The 22915-nt window shown below is 46.0% G+C and overlaps 1 protein-coding gene across 1 annotated transcript; it reads right to left on the bottom strand.

Moving 5' to 3' along the window:
- Positions 1 to 1128: 1128 nt before the first annotated feature.
- Positions 1129 to 18841, bottom strand: LOC128331320 (E3 ubiquitin-protein ligase Topors-like). Its single transcript, XM_053264666.1, has 2 exons — positions 16414 to 18841; positions 1129 to 1335 (listed from the first exon to the last, which is right to left on the bottom strand). Exons 1-2 carry the CDS (start codon positions 17281 to 17283, stop codon positions 1129 to 1131), a joined length of 1077 nt encoding a protein of 358 aa, XP_053120641.1. The 5' UTR covers positions 17284 to 18841.
- Between the last annotated feature and the right edge of the window lie 4074 nt (positions 18842 to 22915).

Below are 22915 nucleotides of genomic sequence, written 5' to 3'. Positions count from 1 at the left end.
TCAGTGGTTTGGAGAGGTGGCATTTGGCCTACTCTGGGTGGGATTGCATTCCCCATTAAAGACCAAACACACAGCTCAGAGGAGCTACTAGGTGTGGCCCTCACGTTGAATGCTCAGATAGTACCCATGACATGAAACACTTTCAGCAGCTTTGTTTGGGCACATACTTTGCACACAGAAAGTTTCTATTCAATCTCTGGCATCTTCAGGGAGGGCTGGGAAAGACTTCTGTTTGAAATCCTGGAGAACAGCTGCTGGTCAGAGTAGTCAATACTCTGAATCAGATCAATGATTGAATTTAATAAAAGGCAATTTAATAGGTTTACATGTGTACTTACCTGCTGCAGCCCTTCCTAAGGAGAGACAGCCTTGTTATAGTTATTATCCATGCTTCCTGTTCCCATCAGGAGCCATCAGAACCACAACTGCCCATTGAACAGGAGGAGGAGAGGAGAAGTCCATCAAGCTTGACTCCACCCCCATATTTTTGGAAGGGCGGTATAGAAATCTAATAAATAATAATAAATAAATAATATTGTTTTAATGATCTGCTATATTTATTGATTTTCTATAAGCATATCTGGGAATCTTGTTTTCTGAAGAATGGAGCAAAAATACTTTAAACAGAATATAACCTCTGAGATAGATGAGTGCTGCCCTTGAAGATTGTTCAGGAACTTCAGCTGCTTCAGAATACATCAGACTACTAACTAGGAGATGCTGGTCTGATTGTGTTTCGTTTGTGTTTCTGGTAAAAGAGCTGTGAGGGCTCTGTGTGTTTCCAGACACAGCTCATGGAGGGTGGTGAATCTTGACTCTCAAAGTCTCAAACAGTGTGGGACCATCCCCCAAGCTGGTAGAATTGCTTTGGAGGCCCTTTTCCAGGCAACTTTGCATACAGAGGTTGGACAAATGTTGCCTGAGGTAGGACCTTTTCCAGTAGTGCTATTGTGTTTATGGAATACCCTCTCCAGGCAGATTCTCCAAAGTTTTTAGTGGATGATATGTGGGTCCTGCTTTTATTGTTTTTACCTGGTTTAAGATTGCTCCTCTTGGTCATGCTGCTGACTATCTATATATTTAATTCTCTTAGCCAGCATGCGTGCCCAGGATTTGGCGGCAGAACTCTCACGAGATGCTACGAGAGTTCGGGACTGAAGGAAGGGAAACGTCGGTTGGGGGTTGGAGGAGGAGGAGGAGGAGGAGGAGGATGAGAGGGTGCTGCTCCATCCGGTGGCTGGGGGCAGCTAGCAAGGGTGGCGAGAGGAGAGGAGGCAGCGGGAGGCTGAGCTGCGCTGCCAAGAGGATCCTGGTTGGGCGGGTGGCGACGGGCTCCTGAAAATGGCAGGGGGGAGGCTGGTGCAGCAGATGGCACTGTTGTGACGGGCATGGGGGATGGGTGGGGGAAGAGCAGCGGAGGAGGCAGCGGCAGGTGAGGAGGAGGCAGCAGGCCCTGGCAGAGGAGATGGCCAGTGGGCGAAAATGACGGGAAGCGCACTGGGGTGGAAGGGAGGGGGGAAGTGGTGAGGAGAGACTAGCAGCGCAGATGCTGTGCGCAGGTTCAGCTACTACCATTTTAAAATGCTTTTCTAAGATGACGTCTGATTGGAAATTGTGGTGTTTGGGGTTAATCCATTCCTTGATCCAGGCCAGCTTTTGAATGGGGCTTTAGTTACTTATATTCCAGTACTGGAGAAGAAGCAGGGCTCATAAAACAGCCAGCAGCAAGAGCACTGAAAAGCGGTCTGCACTTGCCTCTCTGTCAGGGGCGTAGCAAGGTTGGAGTGGGCCCAGTTACAAGATATTAAACTGCCCCCCCCCTTCACTGAAGCTCAGCTCATGAAGTAAAGAAATCTTAAATGAGGCTGAATAGTGGTAACAAAAAGCATAGTAATAGATAGGGATATAGGGATATGCTGTTCTGGTAGCTCCAGGTCTTAACACTCACATCAATTTTAGAGGATGAAGACAACTGAAGGAAGCCCGGGCGGGTGCGCAGCTGGAGGGAGTCAGTCATGTGACTTGCCTCTGCCCCCCCCCAAGCAGTGTTCTCCAGACAACTGTCTCCCCTTGTCCTATTATAGTTATGCCCCTACTCTCTGTACATACTATCTATTTCATTAATCTATTAATATTCCTGATTCCATTCCACTGCCTTGTCCTTGCATATCACAACTCTTTCCCTTGGATTCTACAGAAACTATTTTTTAAATATTTATAAATGGGAAATGGTATGGAAATTCTAACTGAGTAAATACTTGCACTTGGTGGCTGTACCACATTTCACCTCCAGATGGGGATGGCAGCTGTGGGTGAGGACCCCCATAGCATGGGAGCTGAGCTACTGTCTCTAATGCTGCCCATGCCAGAGGAAACAGGTGGGTCCTGTCTCGTAGCTATAGCTCACACCTGGCAACAACACTAGAAACTGGAGTGTGGTTGAGACCTAAAGGTGCAGAAGATAGATAGCTCTATGGACACTGAGAAAGAGAGTTTTCCTTTGGCCCTAGAATTAGGTCAACACGTTTGGAACAGAGATGCTGAGATGGGGAAATCCTGCCTCTTCTGAGGATTTCTTCTGAAGGTATTGAGCAGCCTGAGTGAAAAGAAAAGAAACTTGTAAGCTCCTAGTAAAGCATCACACTGAGGGCTAGAGGCTTGCTTTTTTGAAATAAAGAAGTTCAGAGCATCAGAACTGCACGGCTAATTAACAGATTCTGCCTTTCGAGGTAATGTTTTGCTCTGTGTCATGATGATGCCTGTGCCAACCAGTGGATCCCGAGTATGTGTTGTCAACAATGGATGCGTTGTGGACATCTTGATCCATAACACACCCACAGGGACTTGCGCAACCCTCTGCAGATTCTTCTGATTCGTGACATTTCAGGGAAAGGTTTGATGTCACCCCATTAATAGACAAGGATTTGGGAAGGTGAGTTGTGGGCTTTGCCACATATGGGCACAGTGGTATCATCATGTAAAGGTCATCTCCCAGGGAAATAGTTGTGGGGGGAGAGAGAAGAGTACAGCCCACCCAGGTAGGGTATCGAGTAACCGAAGAGGCAGCAACATCTGGGTGTGTTTTTCCCCCTTTTACTCTGGGTTGTTTTCAGGTTCATCACTATTGGCAGATAATGCCCATATTGAGATGCACATCCCTAGTTGACATCTTTGCCAGAGGTTTCCGGAGGCCTAACCTTTTCCAATGTGGCTTGCTTGTTCCAATCGCTATGAATCACTTCTCTATAGGATGCTGATGGAGATGCTGCTCCCCAACTAAAACTACACAGATAAGCCATGCATTCACCTCACAATGGGTGAGGGTGGGGGACAGATAGATCCCTACCTGCATGATGTCTTACTTTTATTGTTGCAGACTTCAGCAGCTTAATCAGAATTTTAGATCTGGAAAACAGTGTTGGAGAGAAGGAAGGCGCACTCCATCCATCAGGGCACTTTTTCTAACATAACATACAGAAATCAACCAGATAATGCCATTATTAACCTCCACATAATCAATTTCCACTTTAACAGTACCTCCCAGATATTATCGTTGCTGTTGTTTGTTTGTTTGTTTTTTGCAACTTTTAAGAGTGTCATATGCATGACATATCTCTGTTTCTCTGTCCGGGGCCAATCTATCAATTCAGTTCAGTGATTCTTTTATACTTAGCAAATTGCGGGGAGCAACTGTCCCCCTCCTATGTAGGATGGCCTCTTTCCCTGAAAATGAGCCTGCTTTGTCCTTTATTGTCCAATTGGTCAAGGTAAGAATGGGAGATTCCTTGGGATCAGGGTCCCTGGAAGCTCTCAAGGATGAATTAGTATATTGGTGGATTCCTTGCTCCCTATTACTGACTTGGTCATAGAGTTTAAAAGTGGGCTTTCCAGCCAGGATAGCCTCATCTACCTTATCCCTTGTCACAGCAATCTTACTTCTCCCTATGAGTGTTATTTCAGAACTATCCCAGAACTCATTTATTGTCACCAGAGTATTCACAGCTTGCAGAGACTGGGACTTCAATGCCCCTAGGACCAACAAATGTAGGGCAGACCTATCATAAAATGGTTCAGAATAAAAAGGAGTATCTCTATATTTGGTAGTTCCTGGTTTAATGTCTCATCATGAAAAGTGTTATATTTGTGGCCAACCTGGTCTTTAGTTTCTTTAGTTTAGTACTGAACTAGTACTTAGTTGAGTTTAGTCCTCTCCCTATCAGGGACACAGTCAGGAGAAGCAATTTTCAAAATGCCTTGTTCAATCAAGGAACAAATAGCCGATAAAGTTGCTTGAGCCCCCATTAGAACTTTCTTTACTTGGGAGACAGTCCAATTCAGCCGATGCAAACTGTTGATCATTAATATCTATCTCCCTCCCCAATGTAAGAAGATACAGGTCATAGCAATGTGGACTGAACTTGAAAACTACGTAGCAGATCTCCTTCTCTCCATTCCTGATGCATTTGTGGTGATGGGTGATGACCTAAATGCCAGACTGGGCCCTGATGACCACACACTCAACAGAGGGCCCATCCACCCAGCCCTGCTCCCGTGGCAAACGGGCTTCCTCTTATCTGTCCCTCTAAGGACCAAAGGTCAAATTATGCGGGTCTTTCTTTGAGTCTAATGACCATCAGACTTATCCTCTCCATTCTGAACAGCTCGTTTGAAAATGATCACCCTGCCAAGTTTACCTATCTCACCGGCTCCAGAATGAGCCTGATTGATTACTTTATCACCTCAAGGAACCTGCTTCCTTTGGTGGAGAGATTTGAGGTTACCCCCAAATCTGACAGTGACCATCTTCCCATTTTGCTACTCCTGAAGCCTTTCATTTATCAGTTCCACATAGAGATCTACTACAATTCCTCCATATCCTTGGTGGGAAGAGCATACTGCCATGCTAAATGGTCACCACAACTGGATCAAGTGCTAAGAGAGCTACTTGCCTCTGACCACCTGCAATGCATCCAATCATCCCTGCTAAATAATGACCCTACCTCTGCGCCTTTGAAGCTCTACAATGCCCTAGTCTAGGAACTACAGCAGCTCCTCTCTCGTAAGAACCGTGAGCCACATGTACAGCGTCAATCGGCCTCCAAGCAATGGTTTGATAAGGACTGTGTTAACACCAAAAAAGCCCTTGCCAACACCTATCAAGTCTATAAATCTAGCTCTGGTCTGTGGGCCGCACAGAATCTTCTTCAGCAGAAAAGACAGTACAAACTTCTGCTGGCCTGTAAGAAAAAAGAGGCCTGGATGGGACTCATTCAGGCCGTTAGATCCAAAGACTCTGCCATGTTCTGGCGTCTTACAAAGCACTCTCCCAGCTATGGCCGAAATCACTTGGATTGTCATATTCATCCAGGAATCTGGGAGAAACACTTTCATGATTTATACAAAGACCCTGCTGCCGTTTGTAGAAGCTCCTCCTGCGCCATTGAGGATACTCCAGCATGGGCTCCGATGTTAACTTCAGAGATCCACAGTCTAGTTGCCCAACTAAGACCAGGAAAGGCTCCAGGTGAAGACCTTATTACACCAAAGGCTGTTAAAATAATCTGGACTTGTGGGCCCCTATCCTGGCATCACTCTTTACCTATATAGACACGAATGGTCAAATTCCCAAGGACTTGGGGGTAGTGATCATTGCCCCCATATTTTAAAAGGGCAAGAAGGATGATCCTGCCAGTTACAGACCCATCAGTTTGCTCTACACCATCAGCAAACTTTATGCGAGACACTGATACAGGAAACAGGGATTGGCTGGAACAGGAAAATCTCCTTGCTGAGGAACAAGCAGAGAAGGGCGCTCTATTATTGATCAGTGCCTAGTCTTATAGCAGCTCATTGGAAAATACTTCTTCTGCATCTCATTGGAAAATACTCCTCACTTCATGCCGCCTTCATTGATCTCAAGGCTGCATTTGATTCCATCTCATGTGTCAAACTATGGGAGAAATTGGAGGCCTCCTCCATTGACCGGCGTCTGCTATATCTTCTTCACACCCTGCATCTGGACACTTCACTCAAGGTGAGATGTACCCCACGAGGCCACTTCACAAGAGCTGTACCAATTCAGAAGGGCATCAAACAATGATGCATTCTGGCCACACTTCTATTCAATTTCTACATTAACTCTATGGTGGACCAGCTCAGCAATCCAGATTTCCACCATCCTAAGCTCACGGGGAGACACATAGCCATCCTGTTGTATGCGGATGATGCAGCCATCCTCTCAAGGACCCCCATCGGCCTTAGAAGAGCACTCAGGGCCCTGATGTTGTACTGGAGGACGGCCTGGAAATTAACTATCACAAAACTAAAATCATGGCCTTTGCCAGGAGCCCAAGATCCACTCTTGGAGGATCAAGGGACATGAGATTGAGCAAGTTGCGCATTTCAAATACTTGGGAGTAGTTTTTCATTCTGGTGGCTCTAGAAAAGCTCATGGAGAACACGTGGCTCTAAATGCCCAGAGAAACTTTTCTACCATTCTCCAATTCCTGTGGACAAACGGAGGCAATTTATCTACCCGCGGCTCTTGAACTGTTCATAGCCAAGCCACTAGCTCAACTCCTCTATGGTGCACAACTGGTCCCTTCTCTCAATATTGCGACTCTGGAACATGTACAATCTAAATTCCTGAGAGCAGCGCTCTGTGTTCCGAGATGTGTCTCCAGTGCCACTTTGCACCTGGAGATAGGTCTGATCAAGATTGAGGCTAGGGTGTGGGTGGCCACTCTCTGATATTGGCTCAGACTGTCCTCTTGCTCAATTGGTCTTGCCCCCCTAACCTTACACAACGATTACCAATATAGTTGGATTCAGACAACTGAGGCAAAAATAGCTGCATTAGGCCTCTTCCCCCGACCTTGCTCAACATGGGCTACCATCAGGCAAAAGCAACCATCAAACAGAGCATTATAGACACTGAGCACCAAACTGATCTCAGCAGTGTTCCAAAATTTTATATCACTGACAGGCTTAGATACTCTGCCTCTCCAGCAGCATACCTCACCCAACTGGAGGTCCCTAACCACAGAAAGGCATTCACTTTGGCTCACTGCCATGGCCTCCCCTCGGCAGTGCTGAAAGGCCACTATAGAGGGATCCCATTCACAGAGCGACTATTCCCCTGTGGATTAGGGCAGATAGAAACTATGGAGCATGTCCTCCTATACTGCTCGTTCTATAGAGTCATTTGTGCTGTTAGACAAAGGATAGGGCATTTTCTTGTTCTATGGCCAAGTTGACCAGTGTGCTTGCCATTGGTTTTAGGAGAGTTGGGCTTTTGGGGCCTGAGATGACAGGTGTGCTATGTCCAAGCATGTTTCCAAGATGTCATGAAATGCCTTTTTAAATTGAAATGTCAGATGGTATTTCGGGTGACACATCAGGATACTTCCCCAATTTAGTCTATATTTTACTTCGAGTACATTAGGACAGAACATGCTCAAACCACAATGTTTCCATGAGTTTCGATCAAAACACCTATGATGTAGCTTTTGTAGGTTTCATTTACGCACATTCATGAAGTGACCAAAGGGTCGATACTTCAAAAGGGGAGACAAATTGGGTTATAGGTTATCCACGGTGTGGATTCTTCTGACCAATCATTATTAGTAAGAGTGGGAAGCAAAGTTGTGGGGGTGACTCCACAATCGAGCTTAAAAGAGGGGCTATTAAAAGTTTTTAGAGGGAGAGAAAGGGAGGAAGAAGAGGAAGGAGCACAGGAGATTCGAACAGAGAAGTCACCACAACGTGTAACTGCGAGAAACAGGAAGAGGTATTATAAGAACACTTTTGATTTTTAACAATAGAAAATTTCTGTTAAATGTTTGTGGACTTGATTGAACTTAAAACTGTCTCTTGCTTTTACTAACTGAACACTGTTAGGATTCTAGGGGAAAAATTAATACTGTCAATTTTCATTCCTTATCTGCAAGTTTTTGTGAATCTTGAGGGAGCAAAACAAGCTAAGCATAAGCAAGAACCTAGCCCCCTGAGAACTTCTGAGTTTTTCCATTCTTCATATGTGAAGAGAGAACTCCGAAGTATCTCATTTTTCTTACAGTGCCTCGCTCATCCTTCCATTGCTAAGCAAGTACCCAGGTCGTCCGAAAATTCTACAGCTCCTTGCTACTCTCTGACTCTAAGCCTGCCATTACATATAGTGTTGCCAGGTACTGTGCGGCTGCCCAAAGGATCATAACAGCAGCAGCTACAACATATAGCTTCAACACATGCTACAACAGCCTCAGTTGCCAGAAGCTTTGTAGGGAGGAGGAGGAGGCTTTAATATCTGCTTCCCAGAGACAGCGGCTGCCCAGTGGTGAGAGCCTGTGTGGTTGCTGTCTGCTGTTGTCAGCTTGCCAGCCTGTGTGCCCCACAACACGTGGGGCTGTAGCTGCTGCCCTGCAGGTGAGTCTGTGCAGGATCAGGGCCAGAGGGGGTGAATCAGGAGTTCCTGAAGGTCAGCTGCCCAGATTAGCCATCTTTCTGAGCTTATAAAAGGGCTGCTGCCCTGTGGTGGCAGGATCACCACCAAAGGGGCGTCATCAAAGGGGGTCGCTCCTTTGGGGGAGCCACTTTGGGGGGCAATGAGGGCGAGGACCTGGTGATAATTTTGGCTTAATTTGGGGCCATTAGAATGGTCTGCCCATTAGAATGGTTATTGGATCCAATAGGGTTCCAAGAAGCCTTAGAGGGATTTAGTGTTGGCTCTGCCGGTGATCCTGCAGATGCCCTCATAGGCGGAACTGGGGGTGGGGCAGGCAGGGCACGTGCCCTAGGTGCCATTGAGGTGGGGGCGCCACGCCAGTTCCTGCCACCTCCACCCCATTGCCCCTCTGCCCAGCCCCAGGAGCCCTCAGCCACTTGCCTCCAGCTCCGGGCTAGGATCGGCAACAAGGCCTAGGATTGGCATGGCCTGCAAACTGCAGAGCTCTTCTCTCCCCGCCTCTCAGCTGATCGTCTGGTAGGTGGGGCTTCCAGAGAGGCCTCCGAGTAGGCCTCCCTGAAGCCTGAACTCGGCAGGCCCCAGCAAGACAGGAAGGAGGCTGGCAGAGCTCCCTGCAGCAGACCAGACCATCCAGCACAGCCTTTGCAAGGTAGGCTGTGAATTCCTTTTTGTGGTTACCCCCGTATATAGGGATCTGCTTGCCATAGGGCTTTGATATGGGTAGTGGGGCAAGACTGAGAAGTCTCTGAATATTTAATTTAAAACAGACTGAAAAATGTGCTGGCTTTAAAAACAAAAACTATCTTAAAAGGCCTATAAGTGGCTTGTTTCATGTCAAAAAATTACAAAAACTTCTGGAACAAATATTTATTTATCCATTCATTCTTTCTTTCATTTATAAATGCACTTATGTTCAAGTTGTTTTACAGCTCAGAAGGTCTGAGTGAGAACTGTGAAGCATGTGTTGTGCTTTTATTTTATTTTATTTTTCTTGTGTGTGAACTGCTCTCCAATAACTTGCAGGGACTTCAGGGTAAATCTGGCCAATATGTGAATGCAGCATCTCCATTCCAGAGGAGATGTGTGTTAAAGCGCTTTAAAAGCCTCTTGTGAAAAACCTCCTGGAATCAAACTTTACTGAATTTGTTCAGAATTCTGAGGAAACAAACATAGGCTCACCCTGCATGGTTGAAAGTCTCCTTTGCTAATCTGCAGCGAGGGGGTCATTTTAATAATTAGCGTTGCTAGTGTGTTCTAGGCATTAAAAGTAGCACAAATATATAGTACTCAATGTATATCACTTTATACTGTGAAGTGTGCATGTGTGTATTCAGTGAAATGTATTTCCAGGCAGCATACTTATTTTGAAATATCAGACTTCAATCCTTGGGGGCCTGGGATGTGTGGAGGCCCTGGACTTTGAGGGGCTGGGGGCCCATTTTAAAATCTCATCTTGGCCCATTCCAACCTTGCTATGCCCCTGGCGGTCACTACACATGGGTTTCTGCACAACACCTGCACAGAAGAAACTTCCATGTAGAAAATGTGTCTCTTGTAAATTGACCCAGAATTTTCCATCCATGACTGGGATATCTGAGAGTTAGAGTCAATAATAAAAGAACAGCACACTGCTTGTGTCAGGAAGGGGCAAATTACAATGATTTCTTAGTCTGGCAGGGGCTGGTTTTGGCCCTGGCAGAACTTGGCTGTCTGCTCCTGTTGCAAATGCCTCTGTCTAGTGTGGCAAACTAATGTATCCTCCTCCCTCTTGGTGTCAAAGTAAGGACTGGTGTGGTGAATGCACATATACCCCATCATGAGCCAACAGTCATCAGAAGACAAAGGCTGGCAGGAATCATTCACTGGTTTATAGACCCCCCCCACCCCCCCACCACCACCACCTTCTTCTCCTCCTATTTTGCTAGTGGCTATTTGGGCAGGTGATCCTCTAGGACAAAGTCATGGTTTTTTAAAAAAAGAATGAGATGAGACAGAGAAAATGACACTTGGAATCCTCGCATAACTCCTGACTGTTGTTCTAAGTCTTTTACAGAGATGGCTCATGTTTTCAGGTTTTGATCAACAACCATGTCTAGGGTACAGTGTTCCTTTTAACAAGGATTTCCAGATATCGTTGACTACAAGTCCCATCATTCCTGTGTGGACAGGGGCGCAATTTCAGTGCTTGCCCTAGGCGCTATTTTCCCTAGTTACGCCTCTGGATGCCCTGGTGGAGAACTGGAACAGCAGGCTCCCCAGGGCAGTAGACATGCTTCCACCTAAGCGTCCTCTCCAACCCACTTCAAAATTGGCCCCTTGGTATACGGAAGAACTACAGGGGCTGAAGTGGTGAGGTAGATGACTGGAGCGCAATTAAAGGAAGACTCGACTCAAATCGGACAGATTACAACATAGAGCACATATTAAGATCTATGCTCCGGCAAAGAAGCTATTCTTTTCAGCCTGTATGGTGTCTGCAAGTTCACGTCCAGCAGAGTTGTTCAGGGTTGTGAGAGGGCTAGTGAGTGCCCCTCCTCCCTCAAATCAGAATTTGGAACCATCTATTACCTGCTATGATGTGTTTAATGAATTTTTTGTGGATAAAATATCTCGTATTTGGGCCGACTTGGACTTAGACCCCACAATTTCTGCAGTGTTTGAATTGGAGGTGTCCAGCGACTCCTCTTATGTGGTTAGGCTGGATAAGTTTCAGTTTGTGACTTGTGAGGATGTGGACAAGCTGCTTGGAGTGATGCGGCCTACCACCTGTTCTCTTGACCTTTGCCCACTCTGACTAATACTATCTGGCAGGGAGGTTGTTGTAGAAGGCCTAGTAGAGATCATAAATGCTTCTCTGAGGGACGGCAGGATGCCTCCTTGCCTTAAGGAGGCAATTATTAGACCACTTCTGAAGAAGCCTGCCTTGGATTCCTCAGAGTTGAGCAATGATAGGCCTATCTCCAACCTTCCATGGCTGGGCAAGGTAATTGAGAGGTTGATGGCCTCCCAACTCCAGACAATCTTGGATGAAACTGATTACCTAGACCCATTTCAGACCAGCTTTTGGGTGAGCTATGGGAGCCTTGGTCGACCTGATGGATGATCTCCAATTGGGAACTGACAGAGGAAGTGTGACTCTGCTGGTCCTTTTGGACCTCTCGGCGGCTTGCAATACTATCAACCATAGTATGCTTCTGGAGGGGCTGAGAGGGTTGGGGGTGGGAGGCACTTCTTTTCAGTGGTTCTTCTCCTCCTTCTCAGGCAGATTCCAGATGGTGTCCCTCGGGGACTGTTGTTCTTCAAAAACTGAACTTCGGTATGGTGTCCCTTAGGGCTCCATATTGTCTCCGATGTTGTTTAACATCTACATGAAACTGCTGGGAGAGATCATCAGATTTGGTTCAGGGTGTTATCAGTATGCTGATGAGACCCAAATCTATTTCTCCATGTCAACATCATCAGGAGAAGGCATAACCTCCCTAATGCCTGCCTGGAGGCAGTGATGGGCTGGATGAGAGGTAACAGGCTGAGGCTGGATCCAGATGAGACAGAGGTACTTATTGTGCGGGGTCGGAACTCGGGAGTTGATCTTCCTGTTCTAGATGGGGGTCACACTTCCCCAGATGGAACAGGTACACAGTCTGGGGGTGCTTCTGGACACAAAATTCTCCCTGGTGTCCCAGGTTGAGGCAGTGGCCAGAAGTGCCTTTTATCAGCTTCAGCTGATATGCTAGCTGTGTCCATTTCTTGAGACAAATGACCTCAGAGCAGTAGTACATCTGCTGGTCACCTCCAGACTTGACTACTGCAGTGCACTCTATGTGGGCCTGCCTTTGTACATGGTCTGGAAACTGCAGTTAGCCCAGAATGAGGCAGCGAGGTTGGTCTCTGGGTCATCTCGGAGAGACCATATCACTCCTATCTTAAAAGATCTGCACTGGCTGCCGATAAGTTTCCACGCAAAGTACAAGGTTTTGGTTATAACCTATAAAGCCCTAAAGAGCTTGGGCCCTGGGTATTTAAGAGAACACCTTCTTTGCTATGCATCACACCGCCCATTGAGTTCATCTGGGAGAGGTTCATCTGCAGTTGCCATCGGCTCGTCTGCTGGCTACTCAGGGACGGGCCTTCTCCATTGCTGCCCCGAGGCTTTGGAACACACTTCCTGCTGAAATAAGAGCCTCCCCATCTTTTACAACTTTTCAAAAGGCAGTCAAGACGCATTTGTTTACCCAGGCTTTTAATTAGATGTTGTTTTTGTTTTAATTGTGTTTTAATAGTTTTAACGTTTTAAATTTTAATTGTTGAAATGTGTTGATCTTTTTATTGGTTGTTTTTATTGTCTTGTAAACTGCCCAGAGAACTTGAGTTTTGGGTGGTATAAATTATGTGTTCAATACATACATTGTGACAAACACAGCATTTTTAACACGTGGGTTCCTGAGGGCACAAACAGCAACTGAACTCACAAGAATGTAAGAATATAAAGCAGGTATATGTATGCAAATATGCAGTAGCAGAAACATTTCAACACAACATATTCCCATCCCACATATTTCTTTCCCCACTCCCCCCCCCACCCCCCACCAAAGCACCCAGCACAGGTCATAATCACACTCAGCCAGCAGTGACCACCTCAGCCAGCAGTGACCACCCCACCCAGAATAGACTAAAGAGGATTTGCAGGAGTGCAGAGGCCCTGGACTGGAGGGTTTGGAGCTTGGTTCCAGGTGGAGCGAGCAAGAAGAGGTAGAAGTGAGATGTGTGGTACTGAACAATTTGCGGAATCTCAATTACCTGCCAGTGAAGGTCTCAAGATAATGGTTTACATGACAAGCAGGAATGGCAAGAGGTGGTCTACAACCAGTCTATCACTCGCCTACTGCATAGTGGTGAAGTGAGGTCTGAGCCCTGCAGTGAGAGGCCAGACCAAGAGAAGTTTAGTCCAGTAGATGAAGCAAAATTTAGTCCAGGAGGAGGCAGTAAGTGAAGCAACTCCCTCCCCTGCAATCTGAGGGGGTGGGGGGAGAGAATCATCATGAACCCTGAGAGAGGAATCCAAATACTGCCTGAAGTCCTGGAGAGCTACTGCCGATCAGAGTCGACAATGCTGCTCTATATGGACCTATGGTCTGACTCAGTAGGCAGCAGCTTCCTATGTTCTGATGGAAACACTTTGCACTTACAGAACTGAAAGTGTATTTTGGCTTGGTAGTCCTGGTGGTGTGTTTCATGCCAATCCCGAAGCGCTGCAGGGACTGTGGACAATGTATTTGGGGCCCTCCTGTGTCATGAGGCAGGTGAGTTGATCTGAGGACATCACAAGTAATTTGAGATTTGATGACAAAGCCACATGACAGGAGAGAAGAATGATTGCCAAGCTGGCAACCATTAGAGAAATCTGGACTTCGTGTGGAAATCGTTTCACTTGCTTGACTGTCTTGAAGCCATTTTGTTAGCTTGATGCTAGAGCTGTTTGAGCAGATAAGCTTTGCAAGGAGAAACCAGGAAAACCAGTTTAGAACTGCAGCAGTGGCGTAGCAGGACCACTGGCGGCCTAGCCACGCCCCCATGTCTGACCTCAGATGCAGGGGCGTGGTCTGGCCGAGACTCTCAGTTGCTGTTTAACTGCCAAAGGGGCCGCACGGCTCTTTTGGCAGTTAAACGAAGGCTGGCACTGCTTTTGCAGCACAGCCCAGGAGCGGCTCTTCCCTACAGGGCAGAGCCGGTCTTTTAGCTCCTGAAGGGGCCGCGCGGCCGAGAGAGACTCTCAATTGCTCTTTAACTGCCAAAGGGGCCGCACGGTATTGTATGCACCCAGGAAGTTTGTCCTGTCATGAAAGCAAGCAAAAGATGTTATGACTGGCCTGTAGAAGCACTTTCCCAGCTCCCAGACTACCTTTATGTCAGTCAGAGAGTGTCCTTTCAGCTGAGATGTGGAGAATTGAGCTGCTGAATTATGGATCCTCCGTGTGGGGTCTGAAGTGTTCATTTTTCTTTTGCTAACAACTCACGTTCTCAGTGAGTCATGCAGTCACACAGGGCACCATGCTTGGGATGTTGAGGTCACCACTGCCTTCCCTGGAGTGAAATGTTCCCAAAAATATTTTGGGTTCTGTGACCTGAAAATGTTTGGGGTCATCCTATGTAACCAATGGGACTACTCAGAAGTAGGAAGTTCTGCTTGTGTGTAAAAATCATAACTCTGGATGAGAGTTTCACAAACTACACAGCTTTGGTACATAATCTGGATTGAATTCTAGTGAAATCCATAATATTAAGGGGTTTCCATGTTTTCTTAAGAGACCTGCATGTGTTCCTGGGACCAGGTCACCTTCACCTAGCTCAAAAAGCAGTTTCACCTATTCTGCTGACTGCTGTAACTGGAAGCTTTTGTTAAGAAAAATTAACTTTGTGTACGTCTGTATCTTAAGTTGTTTTTTTCCTTTGACTTGGATGACACACAAATCCCTTATCTCTTTTGCTGTGGTAATGGCCATGCCCTCGTGGAGAACAAGGAGAGATATGTTAACTTTTTAACATTTAATCCTTCACACGGAACACCTAGCCAAATTATGCTTCCTTGGTTATATCTTTGTAGACTAATACAATATCTCGGACTGAATATCAGATCTCATGGCCTCATGGCGTGAACATCATCGGCCATAGAATTTCCTCCCTTTCTGGAGTTCAGTTGGAGTTGCCACACGCATAACTATCCTTGTAAAAATAAAGGTGTCCCCCCCCCCTTAACTGAATAACAATAATAACTTCGGATGGTACAGAATGTCACTGCCGCTTGTCAACAGGTGTAAGCCGGAGAGGACATCTTGCACCAAGTTCTGGGACATCAATTTGTTTCAGAGTCCAATTCAAAATGCTGCTGTTTTTTTAAAATTGAATTCTCCATTTATTTCAAATATATTTTATATATTTTAAAAATATCTATAATTTCATAGTAACAATATTTACAAAATTCACACAATAAAAAGGATCTCATACATCTTCAGAAGAAAAAAGAAAGAAAACATACTTTAAATCATGGAGTACAACATGTTATATAAATGTGGATCTGACTGCTAACATTACTATTCCAATAATTAATAAACAAAACCCATTTATTTACAAATTGGTCTACTTTCCGGTTACACTAAAGGCAATGGGTCTCAAGTTTGTAAGGACTAATTTACTCCATTATGGCTTGTTCATATATATACTATATACTATCACTATACTATACTATACTATATACTATACTATATACTATATACTATCACACTCAATACTGTCTTGGATTTTAGTGTCTTTGCCACTGTCACTGTCTATTGTAGTTACAACTGGAGAGAAAAATGGAGGGCTGCCTATGTGGCTTTTTTTGTTTCTCTCTCCCTTTTCCTCTTCTTTTTGTGGTGTCTTGCATCGGTGGCTTTTCCTTCAGAAAGATCCTCCACAGTTGGGCTTCTCGACCTTTTCTTCCCCTTTTTGTGTTGAATCTCAGTTTCACTGTGGGCTCTTGATCTGCTTTGATCTCTAGACATAACACTCTCACTACTTGGAGAGTGTGTTTGACTTTTTCGAGACAGACTCTTATCTCTGGTTCTTGACTTCTTTTTGTCCTTCCTATGTTTGTGTCTGCTGCAATCCTTCTTCCTTTTTTGCTTTTCCCGGTTATGATGCGTTCTCTTTCTTTTCAGGCCATGCCTCTCTCTACTGTGAGAATCTTGCACATCAGATTTCCTTTTTCTAGATAATCTGTACCCATCATCATCATTATCTCTTTTTGTAGGTGAACTTTTTGACAAAGTGTGGTCCTGTTCTCTCCCTTTGGGTTTCAATTTATTTGAGAGTGACTTATAACTGTATCTATCAGCCCTGGACCCTACAGAGAATTCTGATGTGGATCCACTAGCCTTGGTATTGCTAAAATGATGACACTGGATGGGCTGTACTTGCGTCATTTCTTCACTTTTTCCCCCCTCAGCTGATGCCTCAGAGTATGAAGATAACTCAAAAGGTCCAGGAGTTCTCTCTGCTACTGGTTTCACGTTGCCAACACTAACACAGTTGTGAGAGGAATGGCCACTGACAGCATTGGTCTTCGCGCTTGCCGGTAACTTTCTTGGAGGCTCAATTGTGTTTTCAAAGTGCTCTTCATCAGAGCTTTCCAAAGTGTCCAAAGCAGCAGATATAGTAGCACAAACCTGCTCTGACCTGGAGTAAGAAGGGCCTGATGTTTTATCATCCCAAGGTGCCTGACCAATACCAACTGTGAAAGCATTACGATCTAGTTGTTGGGAATCTGCCTCATTTGGAGAGATCGTAATAATGGAGGGTTCAGGTGGTCTTCTTTCTTCATATGAAGGAGCAGGACAATCATAATTTGCATGCTTATCATATGAATCTATATCACAAGGGCCACTGGCAAAGCTGATGAATTCGTGGATAAAGTGTTCTGTGCAATGCAACAAGAAAGGTTTTAAATATTCAGCGAATGCCTGGCTCTCCATTTCAATTCTAGCTACATTGCTCATGATAGCATGAGTTACAGTAGCGACTAGCGATTCACGAGCACCATACAAAACACTAAGTTCACGCTTTACCCACGGGATTAGCCTGCAAAGCCTGGCAGGATTGCTGCGGAAATATCCAGCTGAGATAACTCTATAGGGTCCTTCACCTGGATTGCTTCTAACTCGGATACCAGAGCGATATAGAGCTCTTCGGTAGTTAATTATACCCTGTTGTAGAATCCTTCTAAGAGATAGGCGTTCCACGCCAGACTGGTGCCTTGACACAAGGCATCTGATTATCGGATGCATCTCTGAATCTCTAAGCCTGGCTGGCTGGCTCAACAGCCCTTCAAACAATACCTCTTCATCCGGAGGAAACGCTGTCCTAAAAGTTCTAGATGAGGAAGGTTCCCTCAGTGTAGTCTCCTAATAGAATCGCCTCCCATGAGGAAGAAAATAAGCATCATCACCTGAAGGCCTTACTATATATTCCTCATAGTAATCTTCAGCACTCAGACTGTGCAGGATTGTCTGAAAATACTGTTTGCAGAGTGGACATTCTGCTTTGGTGTTGGACCACTCCTGCACACATCGAAAGCAAAATCTATGGCGACAACTGTCTAAGGAAGCCACATCTTCAAACTGGTCCAAGCAGATTGGACACGTGGAGTCTGGAGATGCATCAGCTGATGTTGGCTGATGCAGCCTGTTTGGGCTAGACCTGGCTGATGAGTCATCTGTCTCCGATGCCATTCTGCAAATATTCTGTAAATAAAGAGAGAAACATCAGTGTGCACTTGATAAAACACCTGCTGATCAAAACCAGTGCTAAGTTAGCTTTTCTATAGAGGTAGACTTTGAATCAATGATGTGTTTTACAGTTCAAATAAGAATGGGAAATCCTTCTGGAAAGTGCTTTACGACATTTTCCAAAACCCTAAATAGATTGTGATGAAATTAGGTTTGTTTGACTTATATATTTAGTAAGCATTAGTAACTTTAGAAAACAAACAAAAAACCTCTGCTGTATATAATATCTAAAATTCCTAAAAGCTGCAAGTATTTGCATTTGGTTAGGAGAACATTTGAATATTTGATTAAGAGAATATAAAGCATACACAATGTGCTTGTTTCTGTTCAAATAAATACAAGGTTTCAATGGAATTTTATTTTTACTGGAATGGTTTTTAAAACTGAAAGGCAATATGGAAGTGTGCTTTATAGAAGACATAATAGTGCACTGTTTCAAACAGACATTTCTAATCTCCACAGCTTAAAAATGCCAACGAGAGACTGCTCTGCTTTTGCTTGAAGTGAGACCAGAACTAATCAGTTTTAGGTTTGCCTTCAGCTGCAGTTTGAAATGAAACAAAGATTTTGGGTTTTGTATCTCCCATTTGTTGCGCCCAACAGCAGACTTCGTGGCCCTCGAACGAGTCGCCCAAACCGGGACAGGAGGCGCCAGAGGCAGGAGGACGACGCGGCCGCGGGATGCTGCCAGCCAGGCCCTCCTCGGCATGAGGCACTCCCGTCCCGTCCCGTCCCAGGCAGGCAGCACACGCAGGCGACGCTCGTGCTCCGCTCAGGTTGGGCGCCGCCACACAAACTGCCCTCCGTCCCCGCCACCACCACCATCACCGCTTCGCCCCCGCCCCCAGGTCGACACCGGCGAGGGAGGGGAAGAAAGGAGGCTGAGACCCCCAGCAGCAGCACCAGGCAGGCAGGCAGGCATGGCGAGACTCCCTCCTCCCTCTCTCGCCGGGCAAAGGAGGAGAGTCCTGCCAAAGAGCAGCCGAGTCGCAGAGTCAGTGCCGCCCCGGTGGGCGGGGAAAGTGCTCCTTCGCCCTGCTTTGGCTTTCGGGGGAAGCAGCCTCGCCACGCACCAATCAGGAAGAAGAGGAGGACGACTCAAGACAGCTGCTGCTCCTCCCAGGCCAGAGGCGCCCGGCAGGAGCGCACACTGGCAGGCAGGCGGGTGGGCGCACGCGGGGGGCTTTTCCCGCGCCTCTCCAGACTCCGTCAAGGCTGAAGTACGCTGGAGCAGCAGCGGAGACCGGACAAGGCACCTGCTGCTAAGGCTACTGCTGCCGCCGCCGCGGACCAGTCCCTGACTCGGAGCGAGCGAAGCGTTCTAGCCAACGGAAGCCAACGCTTAACGGTTTTGAGCTCTGGCGGGGCCAACTGCTGCGGGCTCTGGTCGCTTTACTCCCGTTCCGTTCACGTGAGGCCGCCTCGCCTGCTTGTGGCACGGCCACCGTTTCCCCCAGTGTCTCCTCCGGCCGTTGCCTGGAAGCTTGCCGTGGACGATCCAGGGTTACGATGAGGCGCCCTCTTCCCAGGGCAGCGAGAAGCTTCAGCGGGTATCTCGGCGCTGCACCTGCTGGAGCTTCTCGCCGCTCGGAAAAGAGGGCCGCCCGGCCCTCCAGCTTTCCCCATGGCAGATCTCTGCGGCCAGTGAGCCAGGCCAGGCTCAGTCAGTGCATGGCCCTCAACGGGGCGTTCAAGAGAGACCCTGAAGTGTCCCGAATGGGTTCCGCGACGGAAGTCCTGTTAAAACAGCATCAAGCTCCCCCACTTGGGCAAGAGGGGAGCGTGCACAAGAATACTACAAAACCGAAGCAGAGTACGACTTCGTATATTAGCTACTCAAAAAAACCTAACCCCGGAATGAAGGCAGCTTTCTGATTCTGGCTCAAGATGAGCAAAGCCAGGACATTGGCATAGAACGCTGATGCCAGAGATGCTCCCCAGTAATTGTGGAGGCTTAGGTCCCCACCACACACACACACACCCCATGACACTTGCAAGATTGTTAACACGTGGGTTCTTGAGGGCACAAACAGCAACTGAACTCACAAGACTGTAAGGATATAAAACAGGTATATTTGTGCAAATATGCATTGGCAAACAGGTTTCAATACATATTCCCATCCCACATATCTTTTTCTCTCCACTCCCCCCAGCACCACCCGGGACAGACGAAGGAGGTTTTGGAGGCCCCCAAGATATGTGGACTTCGGACGGAAGTCCAGGGATAAGAGTGCCAGATGTGCTCAGTTATGTTGCTCTGCAATGTCACAAAATTGTGCTCGCTTCCAACTTGCCCTACACACACCCAGATTTTTCCTTGCCCTCTTTGGCCCAAATCAAGATGGGGAGGATGGCATCCCTGGCACCAGCAAAAGTGCTCCATTTTGTCCTGCGTCTCTACTGCCTTATGAAGCAGCTGAGCCTTACTGCAAGGGTTTTCAAACTTGAGTTGCCAGGAGTTGGACTATAATAACTCCCATCATCTTCAGGCATCCTGGTTGCCTCTTCAGGAGTGGTAGCCCAACAATCCCTGCCTCACTGTAGTGCTACTACAGGAACACCCATTATGTTGCGTTCCCAAATCCAGAGTATAAAACTTGGACTCTCACATCATTCCGCAGGGGAGCTCCTAGGGTCAGGCAGTGTGGTTAGCTCTTGGAGTGCCAGGACAAGCCTCCCTGCTTGGGGTACCATATGGCCCCATTCGTCTGCTGGTGCAGAGTCCTTCTCATCCTCCCCCTCTAGCACTCCATGAACCAGTTGAGGCTTTAAAAACAGAACTGGAAGGGACCATGGACTATACAACACATTAATGACTCTAGCATCTTTTATAGTCTATGGGGACAAGGACTATAGACAATGTCTTTAGCATCTCCTAAATCTATAGATCTTGACAGAGGAGAATCAGGCCAATTCATATCTCTTTCTTCCTGAGCTTGAGACCAGCTTGGGATGCTACTGCCATTCAGTCAATACGGTACACTATAAAACTTACTTTCTGTTGAATCAGGATAAGGATGATGAAGGGTGCTAGAAGAGGGCCCCCTTTCAATTGATGAATCCATCTTTCAAGCTAAGGGTATAAGTAGGACAACTCACAGGATAATTCCTCTAGCAATACAAATGCTTCATAAGACAACATAGGAGCAAGACAACATGGGATATCTTCGCTGGTGCCTGGTGGGAGAACATATAAACATATGCATCTACCTTATACTGAATCAGATCATTGGTCAATCTAGCTTAGTATTGTCCACACTGACTGGCAGCAGTTCTCCAGTTCTGGATAGTGTTCTTTTCCAAACTTTCCTAGAGATACCAGGAATGGAACCTGAAGCCTTTTGCATGAGAGAGAAGCTTCTCTCCCCATTTTCACACATACTCAGATCAAAGACACCTCTAATAAAGAGCCCCTGGTGGCGCAGTGGTAAAACTGCCGCCCTGTAACCAGAAGGTTACAAGTTCGATCCTGACCAGGGGCTCAAGGTTGACTCAGCCTTCCATCCTTCCGAGGTCGGTAAAATGAGTACCCAGAAATGTTGGGGGCAATATGCTAAATCATTGTAAACCGCTTAGAGAGCTTCGGCTATAGAGCGGTATATAAATGTAAGTGCTATTGCTATTGCTAATATTAAGAACCTATCTGCTTTATATCCTTACAGTCTTATGAGTTCAGTTGCTGTTTGTGCCCTCTGGAACGCACGTGCTAACAATCCTGCAAGTGTCATGGGGTGTGTGTGTGTGGCAGGGGAGAACCTAAGCCTCCACAATTACTGGGGAGCATCTCTGGCATCAGTGTTCTGTGCCAGTGTCCTGGCTTTGCGTAGCTGGAGCCAGAATGAGAAAGCCGCCTTCATTCTGGTGTTAAACCGGCAGGATTTTTGACTAGCTAAAATGAGAAGTAGTACTGAAGGCAGCTTTCTCATAACATCCATAAAATAACCAACTAACTCAAAAGTGTGGCTGAAAAATGTGTCTTTAGCTGTTTCCTAAAAGCCAACAGCTCTTTGCCTGTTATGCAAAATGTGTAAGTTGACTAAAGCACTGTGAAGTCTCTCCCCTCTGGACATCAACCACTAACACTTGGGAATTATCTTTTATTTCAGGCAGCACTTAATCTATAGAAAACTTAAATATCCCAGTTTAGTTTTTCACCTTATGTATTTTGCTCTGTGAAGCAGCACTGGTATAGATTCACTCACCAACTGCAGACTGCCACCTCCCCTGCCACATTTTCCAATATTTATTGGCGAAGATACCCCAGTTTATGTTGAGGAGCAGTATTAAGTGCATTCATCACCAATACATTCTACAATTGACACTACAAAACTGGTGCTAGGGATTAAGGTTTTCCATGCTCTTGAGCCTTATCACCCTTTACATCCTGAGATCAGCCTATAAAACATAACACCAAAACAAGCCATTTTGATTTAAAATGTTTTAATGTAGAAATAGTATTACTGCCAAACACTCCCTTGGTATTTTCAGTTCCGCATATCGTTCTGTGTCTTGAAAGTGTACTGTTACACACACACACACACACACACACACACACACACACATTTCCTGAATGTACAAGAGGAAGTGGTGGTTGCTCCAGGAGGAGAGTGTACTCTGCACCTTAAGCTGTTAGGATGTACATTCACTTGTCCTGATCAAGTAGCAAATATTTGTAAAATGTGAAACAAAACATTTTCTGAAATGGAAAATGTTCATGACTATATTTTTCTGCAGAAACTATATTTTTCTTCAGGTTCTATTAATTACCAATTAATTCACAAGTTAATTACTTCACAAATTAATTTTTGAAGCAGTACTACATGAATGGATGCCAATACAATAGTAGGAAGATTAGGCAGTTTTAAAGTTGTAATTAGTGTTTTCCCAGGTGATTTTCCCCTAGGAAGTACAAGAGGGTATGCTCATATATGTCTGTCTGTCTGTCTTTCTGTCTGTCTTGCACTATTGATCTGTAAACAGGGCTAAAATGAAACCAAAATACATATGGTAATATCCAAACCAAAATTCAAATGGTCAATTCACTAGATTGGTTTAGATTTGCACAGCCAAACCTAAAATCTTTGTTTCATCTCAAACTGCAGCTGAGGGCAAACCTAAAACTTGCCATTTT

The sequence above is a fragment of the Hemicordylus capensis genome, chromosome 6 (genome assembly GCF_027244095.1).
Source record: "Hemicordylus capensis ecotype Gifberg chromosome 6, rHemCap1.1.pri, whole genome shotgun sequence".
In the NCBI taxonomy this organism is placed as follows: Eukaryota; Metazoa; Chordata; class Lepidosauria; order Squamata; family Cordylidae; genus Hemicordylus; species Hemicordylus capensis.
This window is presented reverse-complemented; position numbering and strand designations above follow the sequence as displayed.

Coding starts and splice junctions, on each gene's coding strand:
- LOC128331320 (XM_053264666.1), bottom strand. CDS start 17,283: ATGCATCCGATAATCAGATGCCTTGTGTCAAGGCACCAGTCTGGCGTG. Junction 1,336..16,413: donor AAAGTGAAGAAATGACGCAA/GTACAGCCCATC, acceptor TGCCATTTTCAG/GAGCCCGTCGCCACCCGCCC.